General features: G+C 66.2%; 1 protein-coding gene across 2 annotated transcripts; it reads right to left on the bottom strand.

Moving 5' to 3' along the window:
• Nucleotides 1-1,082: 1,082 nt before the first annotated feature.
• Nucleotides 1,083-19,267, bottom strand: ADSS1 (adenylosuccinate synthase 1). Of its 2 annotated transcripts, XM_023256125.2 has the most exons (13): nucleotides 19,012-19,267; nucleotides 11,449-11,551; nucleotides 9,205-9,267; nucleotides 8,430-8,480; nucleotides 8,047-8,113; nucleotides 7,194-7,301; nucleotides 7,011-7,092; nucleotides 6,125-6,251; nucleotides 5,398-5,552; nucleotides 3,672-3,796; nucleotides 2,788-2,885; nucleotides 1,551-1,700; nucleotides 1,083-1,469 (listed from the first exon to the last, which is right to left on the bottom strand). In XM_023256125.2, exons 1-13 carry the CDS (start codon nucleotides 19,204-19,206, stop codon nucleotides 1,417-1,419), a joined length of 1,377 nt encoding a protein of 458 aa, XP_023111893.1. In that variant the 5' UTR covers nucleotides 19,207-19,267; the 3' UTR covers nucleotides 1,083-1,416. The 2 variants fall into 2 exon arrangements, with proteins under 2 accessions (XP_023111893.1, XP_019689279.1); XM_019833720.2 differs by lacking the exons at nucleotides 11,449-11,551; nucleotides 19,012-19,267 and adding an exon at nucleotides 9,794-9,908.
• Between the last annotated feature and the right edge of the window lie 1,377 nt (nucleotides 19,268-20,644).

Below are 20,644 nucleotides of genomic sequence, written 5' to 3'. Positions count from 1 at the left end.
CATCATGGAAGGAGATGATTCTCAGGAAACTCAAAGAGCAGTTTTTGCTGTGTTCCTCACCTCTGCTTCAAGCGGCTGTGCTGCTTGGGGACTGGAGGCCCAGGGAAGCTGGTCGGAACACGTTTTCCTGGCTTTCTTTCAGATCACCGGACACTGTTCTGGGCACCGTGTGGAGCGGTCTGCGAGCGTGCCTGAAACCGCAGGAGTCTCAGAACGGCGCACTGAAGATGCCGCCACACGGTTAGCATCTCTGAGGGGTGACCCAGCCACACTGCAGCCCGCGGCCCCTTCCTGGACCAGTGTGGTCCCTGGGAAGCAAGCACCATGGCCACTTGGCCCATTTCGGTGAGCCCAGATGACAGTGGCAGTGTGGCAGAGCCAGGATTTGACCCCGACCGATGATGGGTCTCCCCACTGAATTCCTTCTCTCCAAAGTGATATTGGAAGGGCGGTTATTTTTCTGAATTTACCCCCAATTCTGGAGAGTTGTTTGAGGACGCTACTCAGCCTCCAATGGAGACCACAGTGAGCTGGTTCCAGCTCTGGCCAGTGAGGAAGTGACTTACTCGGGGCGCCTGGGCAGCGCAGTCAGTTAAGCGTCTGACTCTCGATTTCGGCTCAGGTCACGATCGCACGGTCTGTGGAATTGAGCCCCATGTCGGGCTCTGTGCTGACAGTGCGGAACCTGCCTGGGACTCTCTTTCTCTGCCCCTCCCCTGGTCACTCGCGCTGTCTCAAAACAAATCAACTTAAAAAGCGACTTATTCCACTGACATTTCGAGGGATGGGGGCAGGTGGTTGCAAGTGACGTGAAGAGGGGCCTGCTGGTGGCCTCCCTCTGCCCGGGCAGGGAGGGCTCCCAGACCAAGGGGATGCTCCTTTAACTGCCCCCCTTAGCAAAACATCGAATGGCTGCGGGCTCTCCTACACGGGCTCCTTCCAGTTTGCCGTCTAAGCAAGCAAACGGCTTGGCTTCATGACGCCGGAGACCTGCGGCACCCCCCCAGACTGTCGTCACAGCAGAGCATTAGCAGCACCTTTTAGAGTTTGAAAGTCAAAGCGAAGAGATCGAGCAAGACATGTACCGACCACCACCACGCAGTGGCTACTAGATTTGTTTATTGCTGAGCTCCAACCGGCCATGCAGCCATGTGACAATCAATGTGCCATAAAAGTTCCCTGTTTGGGGCACTTGGGCTCATTTTAAATAGCAGGATTTAAAAAAAACAACAACTGTCCACAGCCCTGGCTGTCAGATGTTTGAGTCACCGTAGACATTGGTGGTTGAGCTGAAGGCTGGGAGAGAAATACAAAAGTACAGAAAATGGTTTCCCTATCTCTCAGTGTACGGCGCTGCTTTTGTGGCTGATGATGCCGGAGGGGACGCTGCGGCCTGCCGGGGTCAGCGCTGCTTGTCTAAAACAGCTGGATCATGGAATCTCTTGATTTGCCGACACCAACCCATTTCACTGAAAGGGAAAAGGGTCGCTCAGCCCCAGGGTTTTGGGGCAGGGAGAGGGCGGGGTGGTGGCCGGGGCTCGGGCACCCACCTGCCACTCCGACGTGATTCTCCACGAACCGGATGTAGTTCTGGGCCTGCGGGGGGAGGTCCTCCCACTTCCTGGCGCCCGTGGTGTCCGCCTTCCACCCAGGCAGTGTTTCGTATTCGACCTCGACCTTCTGCAGTATCTCCTGGTTAGCTGGGGAAACAAAGGGTAGGGGCTGACCCGTGTCCCGAAGATGCCGGTGTCTCAGGCTGCCCATTCAGGGGCCTGCTTGCCGTGGGGCTGAGCAGCGAGGAAGGCAGGCAGCCCTGTTTGTTCTCAGAGTTGCAGGGTGGTTTTAGGACACTGGCTGTAACCCTTCCAGACCAGGGGGGACACATCCACCCAGACGTGGGTTTGCTAAGTGCTCTGACAGAACATACAGTGATGACTCAGCTAAGGAACTTCACGGACCCCACTCGGAAATTCTAAGGGTCCTGAAGCATGAAGGGTTCCTGAAAAACTCTGTGTCCCGTTCCCGGGGCGAGGGCCCCGCTCTAGCTGTGTGGTTCCTGGCATGTGGCTCACGGTAGATGCCGACCACCCCTTATTGACAGAAGGTGCTGGAACAAGCCGTCTACCGCAAGGGTCCTCATTCACATGCTCCCCTGGGCCCTGGATCCCTGGACTCACACCACACTCCTGCTGTGCCCTCTCAAAGGCCGGGGACCAGCAGGGCCAGGGCACACAGGCCGAGAGGACACACGCAGCCCCCGCAGCCAAGGGGCACTGGTGGGTGGCGGGTCTGCGCGCACGCACAGGTGAGGGAGGGCCACTCCCCCCACCCCCAGCCGAAGGCAGGAAGTCGCTGGCAGGGGCGCATCCAGGTGCGTAAGTAACAGATCCAAGAAAACATGAGCCTTTGTACTTTTTAAAAGATTTTTAAAAGAACGGATGCACGGAAGCAGAAACCCATCAGGTGTTAAATGGTCTGACCGAAAACCGTGTTTTCCTGGGTAGAAGAGTCTGCATTGTGTTTGCACAGAGCCGGCCACACCGGCCGCCCGGGAGCTTCCAGTGCTCCCGGGAGCTGGGCCTCGGCAGCCAGTGCCTCAGCGTCCCCGGGGGCTGGGGCCAGCGGGGTTGGCTCCCACCTGTCAACCCTGTCCTGGGGCCAGGCTTCCCCAGGGGTGAGAACCTGTGACTGGCAGCCGCCCACCCAGGACTGGCCGGCTCCGGAGACAGTCTGACGTGCAGACCCTCCCCTGCTCCAGCCTCTTCCCGCCTCGGATCTTTCCGGTACCTGGGAAATAGGGGATCCTCTTCCCGTTCAGCTTGTACGAGACACCGACTTTGACCTCGTCCAGGGCATCCAGGATGTCCAGCTTTGTTAAGGCCAGCCTGTCCAAAAGCCAACAAACCGAGGCACGCTGGAGAAGCCGTTCCGTTCGTCCGTGCCCCTTGCTTCTCTACAAAGATGAGATGGTCCCAGGAAAACGCGGTGCAGACAGGCTAGGGAGTGGGGCTTGTGCTCGTCCTCACTCTGCTCACCTCGAGGGCCCCCCCCGGGACCCCGTTCTCGTGGCTCTTGCCCTATTTGCCCTCCGTCATGGCTCCGCCTAAGTGCTCCTCTGCGGGCAGCTGCCCCATGACCCCAGGGACTGGCGGCCTCCCCGGGTGCCAGCTCTTTCCGGCACGGGCCCTGGGCGCCGGGCTCCATCCTGTTTCCTCCGTGTTTCCCTCCTCCTCCCTCACGGACCGGGCCGAGAAGGCGCGCAGGTGGGTTGCTCCGTGCTTGTGAGTCCATGGTGGCCTCTGTGCCCGGCGCAGACACCCTGTCTTCCACGCTTCTGTGTCTCAGCCCCTCGGCGCTCAGAGCGCAGCCGCTTTGGCACTAGGTCCTAGTTGGGGACGGTGGCCCCCTCCCACGGCCCGACCCAAACCTACAGACCTAACGGAGGTGCTGACTCGAGTCCAGCCAGGCCCAGGCCGGCCCCCACTGTGCCCGTGAGGACGGCCGCGTGCGCCCCCGTGCGCCGGCGTAACCTGCTGTGCACGTGCTCAGCCGGCTCTGACGTGCCGGGGGGGGGGGCCTCCCAGGGGGGGCCTCCCTGTCACCACCACTGCGGCCTCGCCATGGGGAAGGGGAGACCCTGTGGCAACAAACAGGCGGGAAGGGCTGCTCACGCGGTAAAGCCGTTGACCATGTGCGCATATCGCAGAATCATCAGGTCCAGCCAGCCACAGCGCCTCTTCCTGCCCGTGGTCACCCCCCACTCGTGGCCACGGCTCTGTAGCAGGTCCCCGATTTCCTGCGTGAGAACACAGCGGGTCCATGGCGCCACTAAAGGGAGCCCGCACTTGGCTGCCTCTGTGCTCAACACCTCTCTCTGCTGCCGCCTCCTCCCCTCTTCTCCCCTCCTCTTCTTCTCTCTCCTCCTCTCCCCCTTCTCCCTCCTCCTTTCCTCCTCTCCCTCTTCCCCCTCTCCTCTCCCTCTTCCTCTCTCTCTCTTCCCTCTCCCTCCTTCTCTTTCCCTCCTCCTTCCCCTCCTTCCTCTCCCTCCTCTCTCCCCTCCTCTCTCCCTCCTCCTCTCCCATCTCTCTCCCTCTTCTTCCTCTCCTTTCTCTCTCCTCCTCTCTCCCTCCTCCTCCCCCTCTTCTCCCTCCTTCTTCCCTCCTCTCCCTCTCCTCTCCCTCTCCTCTCCCTCTTCCTCTCTCTCTCTTCTCCTTCTCCCTCCTCCTCTTTCCCTCCTCCTTCCCCTCCTTCCTCTCCCTCCTCCCCCTCCTCTCTCCTCCTCTCTCCCTTCTCTCCCCCCTCCTCTCTCCCTCCTCCTCTCCCATCTCTCTCCCTCTTCTTCTTCCTCTCCCTCTCCTTTCTCTCTCCCTCCTCCCCTCCTGTTCTCCCTCCTTCTTCCCTCCTCTCCCTCTCCTCTCCCTCTCCTCTCCCTCTTCCTCTCTCTCTCTTCTCCCTCTCCCTCCTCCTCTTTCCCTCCTCCTTCCCCTCCTTCCTCTCCCTCCTCTCCCTCTCCTCTTCCTCTTCCTCTGTCTCTCCTCCCTCTCCCTCCTTCTCTTTCCCTTCTCCTTCCCCTCCCTCCTCCCCCCTCCTTCCTCCCCCTCCTCTCTCCCCTCCTCTCCCTCCTCCTCTCCCATCTCTCTCCCTCCTCTTCTTCCTCTCCTTTCTCCCTCCTCCTCTCTCCCTCCTCCCCTCCCTCTTCCCTCAGGGGAATGCTTGAAATCACACCCCCTGACAAACCCTTCCTCACACCTGGCTTCTCCCGTTTTTCCCACGTTCTCACATCCCCGGCAGGTGTGTCTGCAGCTAAGGCTCCCCTGATCGGGCCTTGCCGACCAGTGGGGTTGTGTTCTCAATGCCTCCCGAACACGCGGGTGGGGAGCAGGGCAGCCTCTTGTCCCCCCCGATGGCCCGCGAGGACAGAGGGGGAGCTGGCCCTGTAGCTTTGCGCCAGGGGCAAGGTTTATTTCTGGGCAAGATCCCCATCCCTGTCCCTGCTCCCCCTGCCCCGTGAGAGCCCTGGCTACTCCTGGACGTGGCACCCTTCCCTCCCGACGCCGGTCTTCACACGCACCTGCTCGGGACAAGAGGCTGTGCCCTCGCTGCCAAGGGCACAGGGCCATGCTGAGAAAAGGCCAGTGTTTTCCTGACGGTCCCTGAGCTGCACCACACGGGGTGCCCTGAGGGGGGCTGAGGCCCCCCGCGCGCTTGCAGTGTGTCCCGGGGACACGGTCGGCTTGAGCTTCCGCGGTGCGAGGCTGCTGTAGCGTGCAACCTTCTGTGCGCTCGTCTCTGCCTGCCTCTGCCCTTGCCCTGCGCGTCCCTGCCCGCCCCGCCGCTGAGCGCCCCGCACCGCCTCTGTGTCCCCCTGTTGAGGCCCCGCGGGGGCTGGGGACTCACGTTGATCTGCTCGGTGGGGAAGGCGCCGATGCCCACGCGTGTAGTGTAGGCCTTCACCACGCCATAGACCTCGCCTATGTTCTGTGGCGGGATGCCCAGGCCCGTGCACACGCCGCCCACGGTGCAGTTGGATGATGTCACAAAAGGGTAGGTCCCTGCAAGACAGAACCGGACGGGGGGTGTCCACCGCCCCTGCAGATCACCCTGGCCCGGAGCTGCCTCTTGGCAGAGGACAGCGGGTGGTTCAGCCTCCCCTTAGTCCCCTTGGTGGGGTCTCCAGGGCCGGTGGTCTCAGGGACCAACCTGGGGGAGCTGCCTGCAAGGGCACTGTGAGTCAGGCCGCTGTGGCTCAAGTAGGAGTCTGGGGGTGAACAGAGGAAGAAGGCTGCTCCCAGCTTGGATGGTGGGGGCCTTCCCTGCTGTACCAGGTGGCCTCGGCTCGGGTGCGGCCACGGGGTCGGGACAGGATGTACGGGGGGCCCACACAGCCGGAAACACCAGCTGTACCCAGCCTTGCGGGGAGCCCTGGGCCCAGCTCTGGACACTCTCCCTTCCTTCTAGATCGTCTCTCCCTCTTCCCCCCTCCCAGCTGAAGCAGGAAGACTGGGGCGTGGGGTGCAGCGTGATCATCCTCAAGGGGAGCCCCGCCCCGTCCCGTCAGCGGCCAGCTTGGTCCCCAGCAGGCACGAAAGGAGGTCCGCTGGGAGCAGCTGGGCTGGGGACCTACCGAAATCAATGTCAAGGAGGGCTGCGTTGGCACCTTCCACGAGGATCTTTTTGGGGGTGCCGTGGAGTGCCTCGTACATAAAGTAGACGCCGTCTCGGACCATGGGTCGGATCCGCTCAGCAAAGCCCTGTGGGGGGAGGCAGAGGGAGGCTGCAGGGGGCCAGGCCACGTCCGTCCAGCTCCAGCCCCGCCTGACAGCCCGATCCTTCCAGTACATTCCTTTCCTGCGAGGGTCCTGACCTGCCAACCGGTCCCCAGACCTGGAACAGCCCCTGGCCCCACCTGAGTCTTATCTGCGACTCTCACGAGCCTCTTCCTGCTCTCATGGGCTGAACTGTGTCCCCCCAGTTAATCTGTCCGAGTCCTGGCCCCCGGCCCCTCGGAATGTGACTGCGTTTGGAAACAGGCCTCTAAAGAGGAGATTACGTTGAGGTCACTGTGGTGGGCCCTAATCCAACGTGACTGGCATCCTCATCGGTTTGTCCCTGTCCTCATTCACAGCCTCCAGCAAGGACTGGAAAGAGCCAAGATCCCAGCCTTGGAAACTTCTGGAAGGGCTCTGTGCTCCCCTCATCCTGTCCCTGACCCCATGCTGCCCCTCTGTGAGTCAGCAAGGCGCCCTATACCTCATGCCCCAAATAGGACGGGGACAGCCTCTTTCTCCAGTGCATCCTGGGAAACTTGCCCTGTGGGAAAGCGAGGGGCCCAAGCATCCCCTGGCCTCCCGAGGGGACCCTCCTGACCTGGCTGGCCCGAGGTCCCTAAGAAGGCCAGCCGCCCCATAAGAATGCCCTGTGACAGCGTGCCCTGCGAGCGTTCCGTGAACGTCGGACAGGGCGTCGCGCCTCTGGCAGGCTGCCCGCCGTGCCAGGGGTCCCTGCTCTACCTTGAGCCTTTTGAGTTGACCTTCAACATCCACTTCCAGGGTGGGGAACATGGACCGGTGCTGGTGAGCCAGGTTCTTGAATCTGCAGGGGTGACAGTGACTGCGACCCCTCGCCCCGCCTGGGTGTCCGCGCCCCTCCTCACTAGCCACGGTCCCCCCCTTGGGCTGCGGACGGCTGGGTACCTGGTGGAAAATTCATCAAAGTCCGACAGCAGGTCACAGATGCGGAGACCCGTGCGGGCCGCTTTGGAAGAGTAGGCAGGTCCGATCCCCTTCCTGGTGGTGCCGATACTGGAAAATGGGGCGGCCGTGAACACAGGGAGCCCGGCCCCGCAGCCTGCTGGGGGCCCGGGAGAAGCCCGGACGCTCAGGGCCCCGGGCCGGCACCCCTAGACCCCGGTTTGCACCCCTAGAAAAATGGTAGAGGTGGGAGGGGCGCTTCCCAGCAGTAGCACCTGGAGTCTGGGGCCGCCTCTCCAGGATGGGGGTGGGGGGAGGGGCTGGGGCCCTGGAAGGTGGTCCTGGGCCAGCCCTAACCCTCCCCTCGTCCCAGGCCTTGGCTCTAAGACATCCTGTCTGCGTTCGGCCCCAGCTTCCCTCTTGCGGGGCACTGAGGCTGCTGCCCTGCGTGTCTGACCGGGCTCGGCCGACGGGACGCTCAGCACTGCCACCTGCGGTACCTGCGTGTGAGCGCGCGCGGTAGGCGTGCGCGTACCTGCGCGCACACGTGCGGCAAGTGAGCATGCCACGTGACGAGGCAGGACGGCCACTGCCTCACCCTGTCCTGACTTTGAGAGCCCGCCGCTGGCACACTCTCGCGAGGATCTTTGGAGGCCAGGGAAACAGCCGTTGGTGCTGGTGGGGCGAGGGTTTGGGCGCCGTGGTGAAGTGGTGGCCCGTGTGTGTGTGTGTATGTGTGTGTGTGTGGCGGGGCGGGGCCGGGGCACCAGCGGTCCCGGTGGCTTCCAGTGGACCTCGGCCCCCTCTCCGCACACCCCAGGGCCCCCAGACTCGAAAGCCCCCCGGAGACACTCACTTCTTCCCCTCCTGCGCCTGTCGCTGTACTTCCTGCAGCCCGTCCACCGCCTGGTGAAAGTCAAACACTGCCCGGCCAGGCCAGGGTCCCCAGGGGGAGACAGACACAGGGTTAAGGGCCTCGCCTGCGCCAGCCCAGCCGCCCGGGACAGGTGGTCCAGTTTGAAAGGGGACATACTAGGATCTGGCCGCCGCCCAGACTCACGCGTCACCGTGAGTCCCTCGGGCCTCAGCTTCCCCACCTGTCAATGGGAACAGTGACCCCCCCACCCACTGCCCACTTTCAAGTTTTCGAGAAGGCCCCGTGGAGCTACGGGGCCCAGCGTCCCGGGGAGGAGGGCCGCGGCCGCGTCATCGCTCACGTGGCAGGTGGGTGGAGCTTACCCAGGTGGGCGCGGTCAGAGATGATGAGCCTTTTCTCCCAGTCCTTCAGACCTGCGGCCACGGGGCAGGCGGTCAGCCTTCAGGGGCAGCTGGCCCAGGTCCCTCCCAGGGCGAGTCCACAGTGGTCACCAGGGGTGTGCCCTCCCCTCCTGGCCTCTCTCCCCGCCGAGGGCCCCGGAACCTCCCGCCCCGCCCGGGACGCCCCCCACATCTCCCTGCGGGGCCTCCGTCCTGTCACTTCTTGCTGCTCACGGCCCAGGGCCAGGTTCCCGTTGACTCTTCTGGCTCCTGCCCTGAACTCGAGCCCTGAGGCCGAGGCACGCTTCCTCCTCGGACCCCATCGGGGTCTCAGGGCTGCGGCCTCTAGACAACCGTCACGGGGCGCAGTTGCCCAGACACCTGGCCGGTGGCCTCGCTCTAGCCCCTCTCTGCCTCCTGCCTCCGGAAACTACATCCTTGCCTGCAGGCGTGGCGGGCCCAGCGCTCCCCAGTCCTGGCTGGGGGGCTCCAGCCAACTCCAGGTCCCAGGGCCCCTCCCTGACTTCCTGGATGTGACGCTCCAGAGCCACCTGTCCCCCGTGTCGTGAAAGCGCCTTACAAACACGGGCCCACAGCCGATTTGGGGCCTTAGTCCGCCCTGCTCTGTGCGTCCTGGAGCGAAGTCCGGCTTTATGCAGGGGCAAGGCCAGCAGGAGGCGGGTGGGGGCCCGGCCGAGTCGGGGAGCCCCCCACCCCAGAGCCGGGCCAGGGTGAGTGCGTGAGGACGCGGACCCACCTTTCTTCTCATTCTTTTCTGCTTCTTCAAACAAGCCGGGTAAGTGGACGACCACCCCATTGCCTGCAACACACGACAGGAGACCGGATTGAATGGCAGACCCTGGCGAATTCGGCGAGAGCGTCATCAAGCCTGCGCGCTCACGGCAAGTGCGGTGAGAGCGTCATCAAGCGTGCGCGCTCACGCTCCCAGCAGCCGTGTTCGCGAAGCCGGGCCCCGGACGCGGTGAGCGGGAAGCAGACTGGGCTCTGGCCGCGCTGGGAGCCTGTGCAGCCCTACAAAGGGAGGACGTTCGGACTTGCTACAGCACGCGGACCGCGGGGACACGACGCCGAGTGCAACAGCCCAGTCCCCAAAGGACCCACACAGTGTGGCCACTCACACGAGGTCCCCAGAGGAGTCAGATTCGCAGAGACAGAAAGTAAAAGGGGGTGCCAGGGGCTGGGGGTGAATGTTTAATGGGGACAGAGCCTTAGGCTGGGAAGATGGAAAGTTCTGGAAACAGACCATGGCGGTGGGTGCGCTACAGTGTACACGCGCCTCGTGTGCTGAGCCCTGTGCCTGAAGGTGGCCAAGAGGGGAAGCTTACGTTCTACGTATTTATCACGGTAGAGACGACAGGGCCCGAACAAGACAAAAGCCAGCACGGAGCGTTTACAGGGCCGCACGGCGTTTGGTGGTCGCTGTGGCGGGGGCAGGGCTCCAGCCAGGGGCGTGAGGGAGCCTCTTGGAGTGATGACAGTGTCCTAGGGCTGAGTTGTGGTGGCGGCTGCGCGATTGTGGCGAATTTCACAGCACGTAAATTACACTTCAGTAAAGCTGCTGTGGTTGATTTGAGCAGCGGAAAATGCAGCCCCAGCCGTGCCCGGACCCGACTGGGGCCTCCGGGGAGCCGAGCCTTCCCTAGCCACACGACGCTGGAGTGGGATCCACATACATGCTCTACACGGGCAGGGACCGAGGCCCAGAGTAGGAAGGCGGCTGGCCCCAGGTCACATGGCGCGTTGGTGTGGGGTCCCACGTGAAACGCGAGCCCTTTCCTCTTAGACCAGAGGCAGTGGGGCTGGGGCACCTGCTGCCTTCCCATGAGGAACCCCTCCTGGCCCGGTCCCCGCCAGGGCTGGCGGTGGCACAGGCTCGGCCAAGGGAGACGGGACACAGGTCCAGATGGGAGTGGCTCCGAGACTATGCGGTCCGTGCCCAGTACAAAAGGTCACCTAAATGCCACGGCGTCCTGAGATGGCCACGTGGCGGGGGCCCAGACAATGTCGCAAGCTGAGGGGCAGCTGCGTGAGCTCTGGCACGTTCTGCCCCTGCCCAAGCACGCCGGTGGCTGGGCTGAGCCCTGCCGTGCTGCCCGGTGACCACCCAGCCTGGGCTCCGGCTGCTGGCCCCCGCCCGCCCCAGCTCTTCAGCGGCAGGCAGAGCTCCTCCGATGAAGCAGTGCCTCCTTGGCCTTGCTTCCCGCCAAGTGGGGCCCGGGGCCTGGCTGCAGTAGGGCCTCAGCCTGCGGGTTGTCCCCGGGCTGTCCTCGGCCCCTGCAGGGCACCCGAGTCTGCACTCCTGCAGCCCTCTCCTCTGCCCAGCCTCGCCTGACCACACGCGGCCCCTCAGCCCACACGTTCCTTCTTTTCCCCGACACTGTGCCCTCACTGGGCTCACACGCAGCTGCAGCCTTCACTTCCCAACCGGGGAGGGGCGGATACGTCACCAGTGAGGTCCTGCTAAGTCGTGGAAGGAGCCGGAGCAAAAGTCCTGGATACCGTGGGAGGGCGTCCTGGGGGCCTGGCCCGGGCAGGGGGGCTCAGGCTAAGAGCTGAGGGCAGGACAGGCAGTCCAGCCCAGTGGTCGGGAGGGGAGAGAAAGAGAGGCAGACAGAGACAAAGAGACACAGAGCGGGAGACCCCACAGTCCTGGAAGGGCCGCGAAGGTCCCGGCCCTGAGGGCGAGCCGTGCTGCGGGGAGCGGGTGGTGAGGAGGCTGGGCCTCCACGAACGCACACACACGCTTGCCTGCACACGTGCACGTCCCCATCCACACGGCACACTTGCTCTCACTCACACACGTGCAGGCGTGCAGACGCTCACGTTCACGCCCACAGTCGCAAACGTGCTGGTCCCTGCGGCCCGGACGGGCCTCCCGCCGCCCCCTCTCCGTCTGGCCCAGCCCCACGTGGCACCCCGGGCCCATCTGGCCGGCACACTCGGGACCCCAGGCTGGCGGCTGGGCACGGCGGACACTCACCGATGAAGGACACGGCCTTGGTGTTGATGATGCCGCTGGGCAGCAGGTGGAAGTCGTACTCCCTGCCGTCCACCACCACCGTGTGGCCCGCGTTGTTTCCGCCCTGGGAACAGAGACCCGGCTGAATGTGCGGGAGCCTCAGGGCTTGGCCCTTCCCTGGGAGGGCCTGCCAGCCTCACTCTGGACCGGCTGCAGACAAGGTGCTTGGGGGCTGCCTCCCCCAGGGTGCACGGGACACCCTCCACACTTGGACTTGGGGACTCTGGTGTGGCGGTGGTTCTGATCTGGGTCTGGGGTGCATTGGGTTGGTGACCCACTCCTCGCATGAGGTGCGGGGGCCTGGCCGGGGGACTGGGTTGGAGAGGGGCTGGCCCGGCCGGTCCCCCAGCCCCCCAGGACCCCCCTCGTGGGCAGGCCCCTAGGAGGCTGGGTTGGCAGAGGTCGCCCAGAGGTGCTTATAACTCTGCCCCACCTGTGACCCTCTCTGGGGGTCCCTCCTCTGATGCGGGAATGAGGGGCCAACCCTCCCAGGAAGCGCAAACCCGGACAGGCCCCCACAGCTCGAGCTCTGCGGTGGCGGACCCTGGTGCCCACCTCTGGGGCTGGGTGAGGCACAGGTGCAATCATTGGTCATCGGGGCCAGTGCTCCCACCCCCCTTAGCAGGGGCCCCTCCCTTCCCGCCCTTTCGGCCTGTGCCTGAAAAGGAAAAAAACAATTCCGAGGCCAGCCCTGTTCTGGGGACACCCGGGTGACGGTGGGCTCGGACTGGCTGGGGTGGGTGGCCAAGCCGGGGGAGGCCAAGCCCCAGGAGGGAGGCCCAGCCTCCCGTTCCCACCAGCAGAGGGCACTGTGGGCACCCCGGCGGCCCCTGGGGCCGGAAGCCTGCTGGCTGGTGCCCCGCCTCGCCCACCTTCCTGCCCTAATCTCCGCAGAAACACAGGCTTATCCATCGGGCCTCTCCCTGCCGGCTGTGCTCCAGCCTTGCGAAGGGGGGGCCGGGGGCCATGGTCTTGCCCGCCCCAGGCAGGTCCGGATGCCAGCAGCCTCCTCCCCCCACCTGCCTACCAGGAGTACCTGCTCCTTCCAGTCCCTCCACACACAGCCCAGGGTGGGGGTGGGGGGGCATGGCCGGGAGCCTGGGGGCAGCGAGGGGCAGACACAGGAGACCCCCCCAGGCCAGAAGCTTTCCCTCCTGCGCCTCCCATCATGCATCAGTGCCCTAGCGCATCTCCCGGACTCCCACGCGCCCTCCACCCCCACTCACCCCTGTGAGCTGTACTGACCTTTCCACACGGCCCTGCGAGAAAGCAGTTCCACGTGGGGCCCCCCCGACTCCCCAGCACCCCGCTTATTTAGTGCATGTGAACGGTCTTTCTGGGTCTGCTGCTGCCCGGACACGGTGTGGAGGACCCTCTCTAACAGACCCCTGGGGTCACCACGACCCAGGACCGGGCCGTGTCCCCCGGTGCTCTGAGGCCGGCAGGGACCGAGCTGCCCTGGGACTTGAAGGCCGGTGGCTGTGGGAACGGACTGCAGGCTCCCGGCAAATGATGGTGGAAAGGGATGGGCTGCCCTGTGGGGAGCAGACAGGAAGGGTGAAGGGGTGGTGGGGGCCTGGGAGCCCAGGGGGGTGTCCCACGCGTAAGGGCAGGAGGGCAGCACCAGGCCGCAGGGGGCTCAGGACAGACACGGTGCTGGGAGGTGACCCGGGTGGGCTGCTCCAGAGGAGCCAGGGAAGGGGCCTCAGAGGGGCCGTGGGAGGGAAGGGGGATGAAGACAGAAGATGCTGGCGGGCCGGTGGGGGGGGGGGAGGGGAGCGGGGGCAGAGGGCTCGGCCCCAGAGGCACACGCCGTCCTTGCTCTGCCCCGGCCTCGGCACCTGTGTGCTGCACACGTCTACGCGCACTGGACGTTCATGCCCCGTCACAACTGCCACCACAGGAGGGGCGCCCGGGGGTGTGGTCTCCACTGGCAGATGGGGCCACTGAGGTCCCCAGAGAAGTGACCGCAGCAGGATCCAGGCTGGGCTGGACGCAGGCCCCACTGCCTCTCTGCAGACGTCTGCCCCCCCGTGGCCACTTCCTGCCTGCCACAGCTGGGCCCAGACACCCCCCCCTCCCTCCCCACTCTCCCCGTGCCCAGCACCAGGGTCAGCTGGCCCCAGGACACACACACACACACACACACACACACACACACACACACACACACACAATGAGAAGCTCCTCACGCACACCCCCACCTTTGTTTGGGGTAAACACGGGTAACTAGGAACAGGCACACGCCATCGTGGGCCAGTGGGCGTCAGGTGACCGCTGCCGGCTGCAGGGCCCAGGCGTCAGGCCACAGTCCTCTCCTGGGGGCAGAAGCTAGCCCCAGGAGGCCGCGCCCGGGGCCTGCTGACCTGCAGGGAACACTTCTGAGAGCTCCAGGGGGACTGTCCCAGAGCCGCCCCGGTCTGTCCTCCCCCAGGTCACACGCAGGCTGCTGGTGAGGTCGGGGCAGGAACACCCCACCTGCCCTCCTCAGGTGGTGGCCCAGGTGCCGTCTGTAGTCCGCAGGCCCCGGGACGGCTGGGCCAGGGGGCCGTCGGGCTGAGAGTGCGGCCCCACACGCTCCAGCCTGGTTTGGAAAACCGCTTGGAGGGAGGAGCTTGTCCAGGGTCCAGCGAGACGGGTGAGGACGCGTGGCCGGCCTGGCCGCCTCCGTGGGGACTGCCTCTTGGGCGGCCCCTCTCGGCCTCCCTGTCCCACGGGGCAGGTTCTGCCCTGGGGGGGGTGAGCGAGGACCACTCCGAACCTCAGGGCGGCCGGGGTGGGGGCTGGGATTCCCAGACCTCGACTCCACTGCCTGAAGCTGGCCTCACCCTTCCTGGTGCCCCTGGGGGGCTGGCCAGTCAGGTGGGAGCTGGGCACAGAGGCAGGGCTCGGGGCGGCCTTAGGGGGCTCTGCCTGCCTCCGGGTCCTCCCTCTGTGCTCGAGCCTCAGGTCGGGCAGAGCTCCAGTCCCACTGCCCCCGCCCAGCCTGTCTGGTCACTCCTGGACACCCCTGCCAGCTGCCTCCCTGGAGGAAGAGATCTAAGAAAGGGGGGCTTTCTCACTCCTGGACACAGGAGCAGAACCAAGGCCACGGCTGGCCCGCTAGGGAGTCTGGCCAGATCTGACCTTCCCATCCCCGCAGGAGCCCAGCAAAGGCGGGGCCCAGGCCCAGCAGGGAGCCTCTCCATGGGGCTGCCTGGGCTTCGAGTGTGAGTGGCGGCCGTGGGCCGGACAGCGCAGACCCCTCTCCTGCCCCATCTAGAGAGCGGGCCCCGCCCCGTGTGCCCTCCGCCACCCTCCTTGGCATCTCAAGGCTGTGCAGCCCTGAGAGCCCGCTCCGGGTCCCCACCAGGCCCCCGAACCTGGGGGACAGAGAGTCTGTGGGAGCAATTTTTTGGCGCCCTCGGGCCCTCCCTCCGGGAGGCCCCTGCTGACCCCCTGAGCCCCCCTGGGGGCCATTTCCAGGCCTGACGGACCTGCCTCTGCAGCTCCCCTGGGCAGGCAGCCGTGCCCTTTGAAGAGCAGGCCCCGGTGCCCAAGTCTGGTCTGGCACCCACGGGCCTTGGGAACGCGGAGGGGCGGCCTCTGCCGGATCAGAGGGACCATCTGCTGTTCAGGGATGTCACCTCCTCGGAGGCAACGGGGGTGGGGGCTGGGAGCGTACAGGGGGGCAGTGCGAAGGGGAGAGGATGCTCCTGGGACGTCACCCCCACCCCCGGCGCTGTGGCTGCTCCTTCTCCCACAGCACCCCTGCCCAGCCGCCGGTGCCTCTCCGCACCCCTCCTGGCCGCCACGGTCCACACCCACGGGGCTCCGCGTGGCCGCCCTATGGAGGGGGACTTGTCACCCACACGTGTACCGCTGCCGTCCAGCATCCGTCCCCATCCCTGCCCCCTTTCGCCAGCCCTCGGCCCCAGCACCCCGCTGACCTCTGACCTGCCAGGGCCCGACCCCTACGACCTGCTCAGCCACCACTCCTCCCGTTCTCTCTGAACCCCCAGCTACCCGGGTCCCCACGCTGCTCTGGATGGCTCGTTTGGCCACAGTGCCCCTCGGCCCCGGTTCCTGGGGAGGCACCAGCCTGGCTGTCTGCCCTGGGATGCAGCCCCATCTTCCCCGCCCCCACCATCATCAGCGTTGAGGGCCCCAGGCCCCTTCTCCCCGACCGGCTCACTCTGGAGGGGCACCGCCCCTGTCGGTCCCCAGCCCTGGTCCAAGTGCCCCACAAGTGGACAAAGGGAGGGAGTGAGCAGGGAGGTGAGCGGGGGCGGGTGGGGGTCGGGGCAGCTCCTCAGAGGCTGCGGGGCCCCTCCCAACCAGTCCCCAGAGTGCTTGGGGTCCGCTTGGGTGTGGGTCTGGGTCCTGGGCTGCAGAGCCAGGTTTTATCAGGCTCCTGCACGACACACGGCAAGGGGCCGGCCCTCAGGGGGAGACGCTTGCGGCCGCAGCCCCGCCCGTTGGAGAGAAACCCGGTTCACCCTCCTGTGCGCAGCTTCACCCCGTCTCTATCTGCCTGCCACAGGCAAGCTCCTTCACTCGTTCACTCATTCAACCCGAAGAGTTGCCCTCTGCTCAGTGAGGCTCCGGGTGGGGGCTGGGAGGAGGGAGGTCCTGGGCTCCAGGTGGGTAGGCAGGCCTCACCTGCTGGGGCCACAGGGGGCTGTGTAACCTGGGGGGGGCCCCCTCCAGAGCCGCCGCTGGGTGGTCAGTGCCGTCAGAGGATGCAGACTTGCAGGGGAGGCCCGCTTCTGGAAGCAACCCCGGGCGCTCCTGGCCCCTGTCCCTGTGGAGGGCCCCGGCCAGCCTGGGGTTTGAGGTGAGGTGCTTCCTGAAACCCCCGGGGAGAGGGGTCCCAGAGCACCAACAAGCCGCAGGGCGTGGCCCCTCAACCACTGAGGTCACTGTGTGCAGCACCAGACTTTCCACCACCGCTCGAGGCCCCCGGCCCTTCCCAGGAAGTGACCGGATGGACTACAGTGGAAACCGAGAGACCCGGCACAGCACCCTCGCTCGTACTGAGCACGTCACACACAGAGCCCCGTTTACACCGAAGCTGGAAGGAGGGAATTTTAAATCCTGACCTTGGCGGTCCTGGGCAGAGGGGCCCACAGCCTTCTGACCAAAGTAACTTGGGAGGTGGAGGGAGGGTTGAGCGTGAGCCCCTGGCTCTGTGGGCCTGGGGCCGAGTCCAGGCTGGGGGTGGGATCAAGCAGCAGGAAGGACGCTGAAGGAGGGACCCCGGAGGAGGTCTCGAGGAGGTGTGGGGGCTCATAGGAGGGGCCAGCAGAGCTCACAGGGGGAACGTGCGAACTTGCGTACAGAGAGCAGAGGCCCCCGGGGCTGTTGTCACTCGGTCCAGAGGGAGCCCGCCCCGCCAAGAGCAAAGGGAGGCCCCGGGGGACCCAAAGCAGCACCCCCAGACCCAGAACGCTGGGCGCGGACCAGGCACTGCGGGGAGCGGGGGGCGGGGCGTGAAGGCTGGGAGGGCACAGAGGCGGGCGCGAGGCGTCTGTTCAGCGTTCAAGTGGCACGGAAAACAGCAGCGGGAGGAAGCCAAGCCTGAGACCCCCGACAGTAAGGAAGGTCGTGGGGGGGTCCTGGGGTGCCGACCACGGGCCCCACACGACGGGTGGGAGAGAAACGGGACAGCAGTGGGGGTGCAGGCGGCCTCAGACCACGAGGGCCGCAGAGGGCTTCCCGGCCGTGCTGAGTGCGAGACGGAGGAGACAGGCCTGCTGGCGGAGGACGGTCGGCCGAGCAGAGGCAGGGTGGCGCCAGTCAGCAGCCGCCCCGCAGGACGGCCCCGGGCCCAAGTGACGGGCCAGGTGACCCTTCTGGTCACTGGGGCTGGCCGGCTTCAGCCCTTCCAGGCAGCCACCCAGACGGGACTCCTGGCCCGGCCCGCTCTGCCCACTGCACGTGCCCGCCGCCCGCTTCCCTGGGCCCCTCGCTCCCACGTGCTGCCCGGCTCCCGGGGTCACGGCTCCGTGTGGCTCTGTGCACCCGGTGGCCGTGACTTTGGGCTTCATGCGTTCGCACCCTGAGTAAGAGGCAGCCTTCCCCAGAGAGAGGCTGGCGCCTCAGCAGGCAGCCAGACGTCAGGGCCGTCTCCACGGGTGTGTGGCACACGCGAGGGCCCACACGTGCTGCTTATTCCCATTCCTCAACTTCTCCGGGCCTCACTTTCCGGGCTTGTCAGGAGGCTGGAGGGGGGTGGGGTGGGGGCGCCGGGGCTCCTACAGGCAGAGACGCGGGTGATCTCAGTGTGAGAAGTCAGATGGGGGCCAGCCTGCTCTGCCCGTGGCTGGTCCCGTCCGGGACTCTTACTGGTGATGGACGGCAGAGGGCAGGGCCTGGCCTGCTGACCCAGGTGGCAGAGCAGGGAGGCCCCACTCCAGAACCATTTCCAGAACGAGGAGAGCCCACAAGGGCCCCCAGTCTCTTCAGGAGGGAGACGGGCCACAGACAGACGCGTGAGGCTCACTGGGGCCGGCAGGTTACACGGAGGGCCGTGGCGCCGTGTGCCCAGGAGCGGGGGGACAGGAATGGGTTCGCTGGCCAGGCTCAGGGCACGGAGGGTGGGGGCCTCTCACGATCCCAGGAAGCACCTTCCGGGAACCCACTGCCTGGAGGGCACAGGAGTGGGCACAGAGAGTGGCCGGCGTGTGCCGAGAGCCAAGCGTTGGGCTCACCCTTTCCCCGGGGGTATGCCCCAGCCTGAGCCCTCCCGGCAGGGGCCAGGGGATAAGGCTACAGACCAGGCAGAGGAGCTCAGGGGTGTCCCTTCCCCACTTGGAGCAGCATTTCTGGGCATGGCTCCAAACCGCAGCGGAGCCAAAGCACGAAGCGTAAAGCCCACCCGTCTGTGCCCTGAGCTCTAAGTTATCCGGTCAGCAGCGTGGCTCTCGCTCTGGTACGGGGGCAGTGGCTCCGAGGGAGCGGCCCGGAGGGAGCCCATAGCTGGCAGTGGCCACCCGGGGCCCTTGGGGACAGAGCCCGTGTCCGGCTCCCCGGTGGCGCTGCCAGCCCCGGGGTCACCCTGGCCAGCCGTCCGTGGCCCCTCCCTTTCCCCCCCGAGTCTGGCCGGGACCCTCCTTGCCCCTGGTCCCTCTTCCTCCGGGTCCTGGCCCCCTGTCCTGCCCTTGCCTCTGCCTCCTCTTGGCTGATGCCCCAGGGCCACCCCGCTGGCCGGCCCTGTGCCAGACCCCAGACAGGATGAGAAGGGAGGGTGTCTCAAACCAGACAGAAGCTGGGGGCGCCACCCCACCCCACCCCATGAGGATCGGGTGTCCCCAACTCAGCACTTGTATTTATAGCTCTGCCCTGGCCCCCGGCCTTAAGGGGTGGGGCTGGGCGGGGGAGGCGGTCCCTGGGGGAGGGGGCGGGGGAGGGGAGTGTGTGCGTGTGCCAGGGTCGGGGTGTCCAGGAAGGGAAGGTATCCAGGAGGCGTGGCCAGGTCAGGGCGCGGGAGGAGAGGGTCCCCGGGAGCGGGGAGGAGGGGGGGTGCTGGGGGGGGGCCCGCACCTGGCAGCGGCTGATGATGTCGGCGTCCGTGGCCAGCAGGTCCACCACCTTGCCTTTGCCCTCGTCCCCCCACTGCGCGCCCAGCACCACGGTCACCCGGGAGCCGGTGGCCGCCGCCTCCTGCTGCAGCCGCCCCCGCTTGACGCCGCCCGAGCCGGGGGGCCGGTCATTGGAGGAGGCTCGGGTTCCCGACATGCTGGTGCGGTCCTCGGCTGCGCTGGGCCACGGGAGGGCCTGGCCGCCGCACCATTAAAAGGAGCCGGCCCGGGGCAGGGGGCGGGCCGGGGGCGGGCCTGGCCGGTGCGGTGGCGCCTCTCGGTGACCTCCAGGCTGCCGGGTCCCGCCCCCCGCCCGCCCAGCCACCACCGGGGAGCCGAGTTGGGACGCGGACGCTTACTCATGGAGGTGGGGGCACAACGAGGGCGAGAGCGCTCCGCGGTCCAGGTTTCTCCCTCGGGAAGGCGGATGGGGACGTCTGCGCTCCCGGCCCCGAGCGGGGCCTGGGGAGCCCTCCTCCGGCTCCCCACCAGCCTCCGACCTCAGGGCTTTAGAGACTCTGGGGGGCCCTCTCCAGGGTGGGGGTGCGGCTTGTGAAAGGGGAGCCGTGTCCTCACACCGCACCTGGGGGGGGGGCGGGCTGCATCTTGGGGGCTTGCAGCGCACCTGCCCTGAGGTGAACCTGGGTCCCTGGACCCAAGCGCGCACTCTGGTGGCCAAAGAGAGAGCGCGCGGCTGTCCCCTCCCCCAGCACACCCACGCACACTCTCAGGGGCTTGGCGTCCAGCACCGGGCAGGCAGGCCCCACTCGGGCTGTGCTGCCTCTGGTCCGCAGGGCCCGAGAGTCCAGGGACACAGGACCAGCGATGGTAGGGCCACCTGGCCAGCAGAGAAACAGCCAGGGATGCTGGCCAACCCCCACACGGCCAGGGTCTCCAAGAGGCTCCACTCGAGACACCTTTCCTGGCCCAGCCTGTGCAGGGACTGGGTTTCCAGACAGGATTTGCATCCCATTGCTGGGCTCCCGTGCTCCCAACTGGGTGCCCTGCGTGGCCTCCCGGGAATGCGCCACATCCTGAGTGGATTCGGGTTTGGGCATGGCTCACCCCACTGGGAGATGGGGCCAGGGATGGGCCCCGGGAGGGGGGGCAGGAGCACACTGTTAGCCTCTCACCCTGTTCCCTCTGGGGGCGGCGGGGGGGCGGCCAGTCTCAGTACAGAGGCCCCCAGAGCCCAGCAACTAACCTGTGGCCAGGGCTCAGGGAGCGCCAGGCTCCGTGGATTCCGGTGGGGGGACCAGAGCTCCCATGGAGGAAGAGAGAGCAGACTCTGGCTGCCACACAGTCACTCACAGCGAGTCCCAGCTCAGGACTGCACTGCCAACCTGCCCCTCGTTTGTCCCCTCCTCGGCCCACCCCCTGCTGGGGTCCTGGCTGGGATCCCTCCGCGGCCCAGACCCTCTTCTCTCACATGGGCGGTTCCTTCCTCCCGGAGTTGCTGTGGGGCAAACACCAGGGTGCAGGTACAAGTGGGGTGCGAGGGGCAGGCCTCCCGTCCTTGGCCCCCCTGGGCGACAGCCCCCCTCCACCCCGGCTGGTAGTGCAGGGGCAGGCGGGCTGCCTTCTGGAAGGCCAGG

The sequence above is a fragment of the Felis catus genome, chromosome B3 (genome assembly GCF_018350175.1).
Source record: "Felis catus isolate Fca126 chromosome B3, F.catus_Fca126_mat1.0, whole genome shotgun sequence".
Taxonomy (NCBI): domain Eukaryota; kingdom Metazoa; phylum Chordata; class Mammalia; order Carnivora; family Felidae; genus Felis; species Felis catus.
Note: the sequence above shows the minus strand (reverse complement) of the source record. Positions and strands in the feature narration are given on the sequence as shown.